The following is a 9,752-nucleotide window of genomic DNA, read 5'->3' as shown; positions in this document are numbered from 1 at the left end:
CCCCCCCCCGCCCCCACAACAAACCCAGATCTACTTCCTGAAAGGCAGGGATGTGTCCACCGGGGATGCGGCGCTCTCCCTCCAGGAGGACAAGATCGTCAACACGCTGCGTGATGTGCCGGCGCTCATGCTTGAGCACGGGCAGTCTGACATCCTGCACGATCCAGAGGCGCGACAAGACTACGCTCGCAAGGTGCGTTTTGAGATGAGCTGATTCTCTGTGTGATGTGGAGTGCGAGGGAGGGGGGCGGAGGAGGGACAGCCGGATGGAGTGGGAATGATGAGGTGGATGGTGCTGCTAGGAGCTGACGCACTCCTACGAGACTACATCATCTCATTCACCCCTTGGCTGCGGCCTATGCCTAGAGCCTTGGCTCCGCTGTTGGACCCCTTTGCAGGGCTGGTCTGGTCCTGGGCCTGCATTCACAACCCAGCCTCACCCCCCCCCCACAACACGTATACGCTCAGGTCAAGGACTTTTCCGAGTACGTGGCCAAGCTGCAAAGCGCCAAGCGGACGCAGCTGCTGACTCAGCGCGGCACGCTGGAGCCCCTGGCCTGCTCCGCCGCCTTTGGCGACGACCTGCTGTCCCAGCGCCTGGCCGCGCTGAACCGGGAGCGCCCGCGCCAGTCGTTGCTGCTCTGAGCGCGCGCACTGGCGGGGCCCCTCCGCCCTTCTTGGGCTGGGTGGGCGGCGGGACCAACCACGCTTTCCTCCCCCTCACCCCCTGACGAGTACCACAATGCGACGCGCCGTGCGCCGCCATCGGCCACACCCCCTGACGAATCCTGTACTGATCCCTTGCCGCCTCTTCCCCCCTCCTTACGATACCCTTCATGCCCTCCTCTGTGCGGTTTTACTGTAGCATGGATCACACGGGATTGTCCAGGATGGGGCAATCAGTGTGTTGCGCCCGCGTTCTCGCATCGTACCCCCACTCGCCCCTCACTTCTTCTTGGTGCTGAAGCCGCGGAGGAGGCCCGGGCTGGTCTTGCTCTTGACCTTCTGCGGCGCCGCCCCCGCCTGCCCCACCGCGCTGAGCGGCAGCCGCTTGTTGATCTTGAGGCCCTTGAGGAACTTGGAGGCGGCGTGCTCCGCGCGGTGGCACAGCACACGCAGCAGGACGTCCGGATCCAGCGCCGGCGCGGGGGCCGGCGCCGCGCCGTGCTGCGTCGTCGCCAGCGGCCGCGCTGGCAGCGCCAGGGCCTGTGGAGGGAGTTGGGGGGGAGAGGGGGGGGATGGGGACTGGGAGGGCAATCTCGTGCCGGCAGGCCGGCGCCCATTATCGCGCCACCCCACCCCGACGAACACGAGGGCCACGTGACAAGCACCTGCTTGTAGTTGGCGATGAGCACGTCGGTGTCCAGGGCCATGGCGTCCAGGATGGCGGAGAGCGGCGCCGACGCGCTTTCCACCTCGTCCAGCTCCAGGCCGTCGGCCTCGGCGTGGAACAGGGCCTGGAGTGCGGTGAGGTCTGCCTCCAGCGCGTCGACGTCGCCGGGGACAAACAGGCGCAGCGGCCCGCCGTCCAGCAACACGAAGGCCAGCGCGTCCAGCAGCTCGGCGCAGAGTGCACGCGCCAGCAGCGCGGGCAGCGCGTCGTGCGCGCCGGCGCACAGCGTGCCCAGCACGCGGTCCACCTCCTGCAGCACGCCGCCCAGGCGCGCGGCCTGCACATGGAAGCGGTACAGCCGCTCGTACACCGCGGTGCGCAGGTCGCCGCAGACCAGGCGCCGCGCGACGACGTGGCAGGCCGCGTCGCGCGCGGCGCGCGCCGCGCCGCGCGCGCCCGCGAACATCCCCGTCGCCCAGTCCAGGCCGGTGACGTCGTAGGCGGCCGCCGACGCGCCCGCCGCCGGCTCGTCGGCGGCGGGCAGGCCGTGCCGGTTGCTGGCGGATGCGCCGTCGGCGCCGCTGCCCCCGCCCACTCCGCCGCGCGGCGTGCCGGCCTGCCACCGGTCCAGCACCAGGCGCTCCAGCTCGTCCAGCGCGTCCAGCAGCGCGGCGGCGGCGTTGGCCCGCAGCAGCAGCGCGTCCCAGGGCGTGGCCAGCACGCCCTCCGCCTCCGCGCGCGACACGGGGGGCACCCAAGACAGCGACTCCAGGCCCACACGCCCGTCAGCGGCCTCCGCCTCCTGCGCCGCCGCCACCACCTCGCGCTTGTACCGCGTCAGCGCCGGGCGCGGCGGGCGCAGCGTGGCCACGCTGGGCAGGCTGGCGCGCACGCCGGCGGCGTAGGCCCCAAGGGCGCCGTCCACGCCGTCCACCAGGCAGCGCAGCACGCCCGTGGGCAGCGGGGAGATGCCCAGGTCGAACAGGCCCTCCAGCGTGTCCGTCGCGGCCTTCACCGCCTCCGTCGTGGACCTGGTGGTGGTGGTGGGGGGGTGATGAGTGGGGGAGTGTGTACATGTGGGTGCGTGAGCGGGTGGACCAGGGCAAAGTCACGGGTGGAGGCCTTCGCAGGCCGGCCTGCCCTGCCAAACTTGTTGGCGCTCGGGTGCTGCGAGGTGCTCGTGCCTGTCTTGGACCAAGAGCACCCTCTGAGCTGCGCCGTCGTTCGCCTTTGCAATCCCCTACCCCAGACCCGACGCGCCTGGCCCCGCGCCCCGGCTGCCTCCCGTGGCGCTGCCAGTCCTCGGAGGCCAGGATGCGAGTGATCCAGCCGCGCAGCATGCTGGCCTGGCCCTCCACCCACTGGTAGAGCAGGGGATTGATGCGGGCCTGCAGGTCCCAGGGCTCGCCTGGGTCCTCGCGCGCCTCCTTCTTGAGAAACTCCTCCAGCGCCACGCCCAGGCGCAGCGCCTCCAGCGTAACCTTGTCCAGCACGCTCACGCCCACCACCCAGGGCAGGAAGGCGGCGCCAAAGGCGTCCTGCAGCGCGCGCGCGGCCACGCCGCGCGCGCGCGGCTCCACCGGCAGCAGCAGTGGGGAGTAGGCGCGCAGCTCGGTGCGCAGCAGCTCGATGGCCGAGGCGGCCAGCGCGGCGGCGGCCGCGGCCTCGCCGGCGGCGCCGCGCGCGGCGGCGGCGCGACGCCGGCCGAACTCGGCACGCACCGAGCTGCGCACCGCGCCGCGCAGGAGCGACGGCAGGCCGCCCAGCGTGCCTAGCGCGCGCTCCACGCCCTGGAGCAGGGCCAGCAGGCGCGCCATGGCCGTCTGCGACCCCACCGACCCGTGGTAGTCGCGCAGCAGGCCCAGCACCGCCTCCGACAGGCAGCCCAGGACCTGGGAGGCGGCTGCGGCGGAGTCCGGTGCCCGCGGTGTGGCCTGGCGGGAGGAAGTCGGCGTGTTGCCAGTCGAGGAGACGGCGTTCCCGGTCGCGCCGTTGGATGCGGTGTCCGCCCCGTCTCCACCGCTCGCTTCCCCGGCCCCCGCCCCACCCAGCACCGGCAGGGCCTTGACGATGGTGTTGGCGCTGTCCAGCAGGCGCCCCTCCCCGCTCAGCACGAATTGGCGGAAGTGGACCCAGGCGTAGAGCGCTAGGTGGAGCTCGGGGGTGATGCCCAGCGCAGGCCAGACGCGGGCGCGGAGCAGGCCCACCAGCTCGTCGCTCTCGGCCACGTACTCGGCCTCGGACAGCGCGTCAAAGGTGCCGCGCAGAAGGCGGTCCGCGATGCTCGCGCAGAGGAGCCAGCCAAAGTCCCAGCCCGCGTCGCAGCACGCGGCCACGCTGCCGGCCGCCTCCACCACCGCCGCCGTGGCGGCCGCGTACTCAGCCTCGTCGTACTCGTCGGCGTCGGCGACGTCGGCGCGGCGCAGCGCGCCGCGCAGCCGCGCCAGGGCCGCGCGGCCGGAGCCGTCGCTGGCGCCGCGCCAGCGCTGCGTCGCCGCCTGGCGCAGCACGCACCATAGCGTGGCTGAGGTGCCGCGCCGCCAGCGCACAAAGTTCTTGAAGCTGGAGAAGGAGGAGGGGCGCACCGTCTGTGGCGGTAAAAGGGAAGGGGGGATGGGGTGGGGTCCTGATGAGGTCTAGACGAGGGTGGCAGAGGCCAGGGCGACATGGATTGCTTAGAGGAGGCCAGCAGTGTGTGGCCCGGGCCCAACAAGGTGCCTGCGCCGCAGTTAAAGACGGCATATCCACAGCCCCTCCTCCACACCTGCTGCCCCACTATCCTAACCCCCCTTTCCCACCTTGAGCAGGCGTGCGTGCATGTGCAGCGTGCCGATCTCCTGCTTGGCCCCTGCGTCCAGTGCCGCCACGGCGCGCAGCTCGTCGGAGCGCGCAGCGCTGACCTCCAGCTGCGCGCGCAGCACGCCCAGCAACGCGGGTGACGCCTGGTCCCCGGCAGCCGCCAGGAAGGTGGCGTAGGTTAGGTCCTTGAGCTGCGACTCGTCCAGGTCCAGCGTCACGTCCTGGATGCTCAGCTCTAGGCCACGATCGGCGGGCGCGGGGGCGGGCGTGGCGGCCGACGTGACCTCGGCAGATGGCTGGGGAGTGCGCGGCGTGGCGCGGCCCAGCAGGCTGCCGCGGCGGGAGGCGGGGCCATCGCGCTGGCTGGAGGGCGCGCGGCAGACGGCCATCAGGTCCAGCTCCCCGCCCCGGGCGATGGAGGGCAGGAGCGCGCCCACGTCGACCTTGTCCAGCAGCCAGTCCTCGAAGCCGCTACAACCCACGGGCAGCAGGATGGACATCCCATACTGCTGGAGGCTCTGGTGGGGGGGGGGCGGAGGGGAGGGGTGGAGTTAGTGACTCGCAAGAGCCATGATTGGAGGTGGGAACTACCCGGGAACGGAGCTGTATCGCGGGCCCGACAGGTCAGACTGCACGGCTACGCCCGCCCCTGGAGGACCTTGGTCATACTCAACGTTGCAGCGGCATGCGTGACCGCCCCCAAACGGCGCACTAGCCAGGAAAGGGGGGTCCTCGACGAGCCTGCCGGGACCACGGCCAGCCCTCACCTTGAGGAGCTGGCACAGAAGCCGCCTGCGGTCCAGTACAACCTCATCCAACGTCAGTTCCAGCATGTTTTATCCCAGATGCACGCCTTCCATGGACTATCGGGGAGCGTCTGCCACGCCGAGTCCAGCCAGATCGTGCTCGGCGGGTGGTGGGACGGAAGGAACCTTGATCGCCAATGCCGGAACGCCAGGCGCTCGACCCACAGCTGTAAATGCTCCGGATGTGTTTGCAAACAGGAGACGGTGCATGCGCCCTTCACATCAGCCAAACGCGGTCAGGGAGCGGGATCGGGACAGATGTCCTTCGCGCGCCCCCGACACATGCATGCCGACTTGTTGTCTCCAGTGGAGGTCCACTGCCCTCCATTTCCCTCGTGTCCATCTGCCCTACCCTCCCCCAAGTATCTATGTCACGTTGGTTCTTTCAGTCAGGCCGCGCTGTGCATTGCACACATGGGATTATCAGAGGATCCACCGCGGCGATCACTCCTTCTTGTCCTTCACCTCCGCATCTTGAACGTTCTCGGCGCCGGCGGCGCCCGCCTGCCCGGACAGGGAGGACCCGATCTTCATGGAGGCGGTCTGCAGCGCGGTCACCTTCTCCTTGAGGTCCGCGGAAGAGGCGGACTCAAGCGCCCCCCGCAGGTCGGCGGCGGCCGCCTCGATCTCGTCCACCACCGCCTGCGGCAGGCGGTCCTTGTACTCCGCCAAGCTCTTGTCGGCGGAGTACAGTGCCGCGTCAGCGTCGTTCCTCGCATCGATCTGGGCCTTGCGCTCCGCGTCCTCGCTTGCAAAGCGCTCCGCGTCCGACACCATGCTCTGGATCTGGGACTCGGACAGGCCGCCACTGGACTGGATGGTGATGGACTGCTCCTTGCCCGTGGACTTGTCCTTGGCGGCCACATGCACGATGCCGTTGGCGTCGATGTCAAAGGTCACCTCGATCTGGGGCACGCCGCGCGGGGAGGGCGGGATGCCCACCAGGTCGAACTGGGAGTGTGAATTGGAAGGGGGGGGTGTGAGGGGTGTATGGGTGAGGACTCTGGGCTAAGCTTGATAGGATGGGGAAGCGATGGAGACCTGGCGCATGCTCTGACCGTAAGAACGGCAGGGTGCGCCCCGGGGAAAGCCCCGCCAGCATCACATGACCAGGCACTCCTCAACTGGCCACACACACCTGCCCCAGCATGTTGTTGTCGCCGGCCATCTCGCGCTCGCCCTGGAAGACCTTGATGCCCACCTGTGGTTGTGTGAAGGTGGCAGAGAGGACCATTGACAATTATTCTGAGGTTTAAGTCTGTCCCCTGACTGTTCAAACACTGCCCCTCCTATGTGTTGTTTTGCTTCCCTTCCCCAGCTCACGAGCATGCTGCACTTGCCCCCGCCCCTCCCCCGCCCTGCCTCCCTCTCAGCCAGACCCTGTGCCTGTCTACGTTCAGAAGAAACCCCCAAAACATACCTGCGTCTGGTTGTCGGCAGCGGTGGAGAACACCTGGCTCTTCTTGGTGGGGATGGTGGTGTTGCGCGTGATCAGCTTGGTCATGACGCCACCCAGTGTCTCGATGCCCAAGGACAGGGGGGTGACGTCCAGCAGCAGGATGTCCTTAACGTCGCCACGCAGCACGCCGCCCTGTGCAGCGCATGGTGGTGGGGTGGGAGGAAAGAGCGTCAGCCGATGGTGGGAGGGGCATGGGAGGGGAGGTGCGCGGGGGAGGTGTGTGTCATTCAGGCCTCCCCCCCCCCAACCCAGCCTGCTCATACGAGCATGGGAAAAGGAATGTGCCCGCCATTCTAAAAGTCACAGAGCGAGCACGTTGGAGTGCGTTCCTCTGCGTGCCATGGCATGGCAAGTCACTATAGCATTACCATACCCAAAACGGCATGGCCATGGTCTGGGCACACGCGCTCTGACAGGCATGCACGGATTATTTATGTTGTGAGTGGGGTTTGGGGGGGATGCAGGCCAGCTGCACCCTCTGCGGCCCCAGGTACAAGGGTGGATGTGCACCCTTTCCTCACTCACCCCCTCGCCCTCCGACCCCACCCCTCCGAGCCCCAACCCCTCTGACCCCCACCCCTCCAACCCCCCCAACTCCGACCCCCACCCCTCCCACCACCCCCCAACTCCAAAGTCCACACACCTGGATGGCGGCGCCCATGGCCACCACCTCGTCGGGATTCATGGACCTATTGGGCTCCTTGGAGAAGATGGTGCGCACCAGCTCGTGGACGCGGGGCATGCGCGTCATGCCGCCCACCAACAGCACCTCGTTCACGTCCTTGGCGGTGACGCCCGCGTCCTTGAGCGCGCTGTGGCAGGGCTGCACAGTGCGGTCCAGGAGCGGCTTGACCAGGGTCTCGAACTTGGACCGCGTCAGGGTCAGCTGCAAGTGCTTGGGGCCCGTGGCGTCGGCGGTGATGAAGGGCAGGTTGATGTCGGTGGAGGAGGCGGAGGACAGCTCGCACTTGGCCTTCTCCGCTGCCTCGCGCAAGCGCTGCACCGCCAGCTTGTCCTTGGACAGGTCGATGCCGTCGGAGCGGCGGAACTCCTCCACGATGTGGCTCAGCAGCGCATTGTCAAAGTCCTCCCCGCCCAGGAAGGTGTCGCCGTTGGTGGCCTTGACCTCGAACACGCCGCCGGAGATCTCCAGGATGGACACGTCAAAGGTGCCGCCGCCCAGGTCGTACACCGCCACCAGGCCCTCCTTCTTGTCTGCGCCGTAGCACAGCGCCGCGGCGGTGGGCTCGTTGATGATGCGGAGGACGTCCAGGCCGGCGATGCGCCCCGCGTCCTTGGTCGCCTGGCGCTGGTGGTCGTTGAAGTAGGCGGGCACGGTGACCACCGCCTGGGAGACGGGGCGGCCCAGGTACCGCTCCGCGGTCTCCTTCATCTTCTGCAGCGTGAAGGCGCCGACCTGGGAGGGGGAGTAGCGCTGGCCGCCGGCCTCCACCCACGCGTCGCCATTGTCGGCGCGCACGATGTTGTAGGGCACCATCTTGCGCTCCTTCTGCACCTCGGCATCGTCGAAGGCGCGGCCAATCAGGCGCTTGGTCGCGTACACGGTGTTGGTGGGGTTGGTGATGGCCTGGCGCTTGGCGGGCAGGCCCACCAGGCGCTCGCCGGACTCGGTGAAGGCCGCCACGGAGGGCGTGGTGCGCTGCCCCTCCGCGTTCTCAATCACCTTGGCCACCTGTTGAATTGTTTTGAAGTGAAGGGGGCTTGGGGTTGGGTCAGACAGGATCAGCGTTTGCGATCTGCCGACAAGTGGCTGCTTGGGCCCCAGCCACACGCTGCAGCAAGGATCACTGCTTGCAGCAGCAAAAGGGCCATGCATGCATGCATGCATGCCTTCAGCGTGCCGCTGTGCAGAGCATCGGTACACCCTGGGCCCTGTCAGCACAGCCCTGCACAAACCCAAATCCACACTGGTTACGCTGTGGTGCAAGGCATTCCCAACCAGCGCCAGATCGCAGCACTGTGCAGGCCCCACACCAGATGATTCATCCCCTCACCTTGCCCTCCATGACAGCCACGCAAGAGTTGGTGGTGCCCAGATCGATGCCGATGACCTCATTCCCTGCGGCGGATCGGCTCACGGTGGACCTGCGTGGAATGGGGGATGGGGTCGGTGCATGCCATGCGGCGCAACACATCTCAGCACACACACCACCCAAGGTCGGACTGCTCACCCGAAGCACCGCAGGCTGTCCGTCCATGATGTGGCGTTGCATTTATATGCAGAAATCTGCGATTATGATGATGAGGCAAGGTAAGGATCTCAAAGCCGCTCAGGAGCAGGAGGACACCATCAGCACAACAGCATCGCCGCTCACCGATGACTCCGGGCTCAGGCGGAGCAGGCTCTTCCCGAGCCGCCGACCCGCCTGACTCAGCATGATGACCAGGGATACCGGATGGGTTGTGGAACTCACTGTGACAGCGAAAGACGGGGAGTCTGCCCCGCCCCTGGGACCTTCTGGACAGTCCTGCGTGACGAGACGCCCCAGGCTTGATCCAGGGACCGCCCGGGGCGCGCAGGCCCGACACCAGGCGCTGGATGGAGTACAGGAAGATGCCCATCCCATTGCTGTGATCTCGGAGTCGGACTTCATGGAAGCCTGCTCGGGCAGTTGATGTGCTCGTGAAGGATTTGGGCCAGCGCTGGGGAGCTCCCGGATCGTCGCGCAGGGCACGGCAACTGGGGTGCTACGTGACGACCATGCTGTGGTCCCTGCGAAGGGCCTGTTCCCTCGGCAGACACCTCTCCTCCACTCTCCGTCAACACAGGTGTGGCTTTGAGGGATGATCACCACCCTGCTCTGATGTCGGGGCTGTGGGTCGAGGGGCCTGCCGTGCGACTGGGTTAAGGGGCATGGCACCCACCTGCCCAGCACCTGCCCGCCCCGCAGCGTGCTCGCCGGCTCCCATGCCGGGAGCTCCGCCCTTTGGGCCATTGCTGGAGGCACCACTGGACTCGGCCTGGCCATGACCGTCAACTCCGTGGCCTTTGCTGAGGCGGCCCCTCAAGCTCCCGCCAGCGGGGCCCCTCCCCCGCCAGGCGCCTGGGAGCAGGTGCAGGGCTTCTGGTCCAAGGCCGTGTCCGTCGCCCCCAGCGGGTGGTGGCGCGGGGGAGCCACTGCCCAGGTCCCCCTCCCCACCGACAAGCTGCAGTGCCATGCGCCGGCCCGAGGTGCGCGATGTGGGAGGGAGGGGGTGATCCACGGGAGCCATCTCTTGACCAGGCGGCCCATGGGCTGCAGCAGGTGCCCTGCCCTGCCTCTGAGTATCACATGGGTGTGTGTGTTTGTCCCCGGTGCGTCTGTCCCAGAGATGCAGTAATGAGCACCCTGCT

General features: G+C 67.9%; 4 protein-coding genes across 4 annotated transcripts in view; 2 read left to right on the top strand and 2 right to left on the bottom strand.

Annotated features, from left to right (window-relative positions):
• The window catches only part of F751_4509 (putative deoxycytidine kinase), a gene marked incomplete at both ends in the record, with an annotated part of 3,954 nt that extends 3,309 nt beyond the window's left edge, over positions 1-645 (top strand). Inside the window, 2 exons of the mRNA XM_011401904.1 lie at positions 29-193; positions 469-645. Coding sequence (XP_011400206.1) covers positions 29-193; positions 469-645 — 342 coding nt within the window. The remainder of the gene's footprint in view (positions 1-28; positions 194-468) is intronic.
• Positions 646-945: 300 nt separating this feature from the next.
• Positions 946-4,965, bottom strand: F751_4508 (hypothetical protein; the record flags this gene model as incomplete). Its single annotated transcript, XM_011401903.1, has 8 exons — positions 946-1,206; positions 1,332-1,694; positions 1,929-2,364; positions 2,585-3,570; positions 3,883-3,921; positions 4,132-4,365; positions 4,417-4,650; positions 4,900-4,965. 8 exons carry the CDS (start codon positions 4,963-4,965, stop codon positions 946-948), a joined length of 2,619 nt encoding a protein of 872 aa, XP_011400205.1.
• Positions 4,966-5,382: 417 nt separating this feature from the next.
• Positions 5,383-8,796, bottom strand: F751_4506 (Heat shock 70 kDa protein, mitochondrial; the record flags this gene model as incomplete). The annotated part of the gene is made up of 7 exons (XM_011401901.1): positions 5,383-5,889; positions 6,077-6,139; positions 6,359-6,529; positions 7,041-8,090; positions 8,413-8,503; positions 8,590-8,645; positions 8,734-8,796. The coding sequence occupies 7 exons, from the start codon at positions 8,794-8,796 to the stop codon at positions 5,383-5,385; spliced, it is 2,001 nt and encodes a 666-aa protein (XP_011400203.1).
• On the top strand, positions 6,541-6,759 carry F751_4507 (hypothetical protein; the record flags this gene model as incomplete). The annotated part of the gene is made up of 1 exon (XM_011401902.1): positions 6,541-6,759. One exon carries the CDS (start codon positions 6,541-6,543, stop codon positions 6,757-6,759), a length of 219 nt encoding a protein of 72 aa, XP_011400204.1.
• Positions 8,797-9,752: the final 956 nt, after the last annotated feature.

The sequence above is a fragment of the Auxenochlorella protothecoides genome (assembly GCF_000733215.1).
Source record: "Auxenochlorella protothecoides strain 0710 unplaced genomic scaffold scaffold53, whole genome shotgun sequence".
NCBI lineage: Eukaryota > Viridiplantae > Chlorophyta > Trebouxiophyceae > Chlorellales > Chlorellaceae > Auxenochlorella > Auxenochlorella protothecoides.
This window is presented reverse-complemented; position numbering and strand designations above follow the sequence as displayed.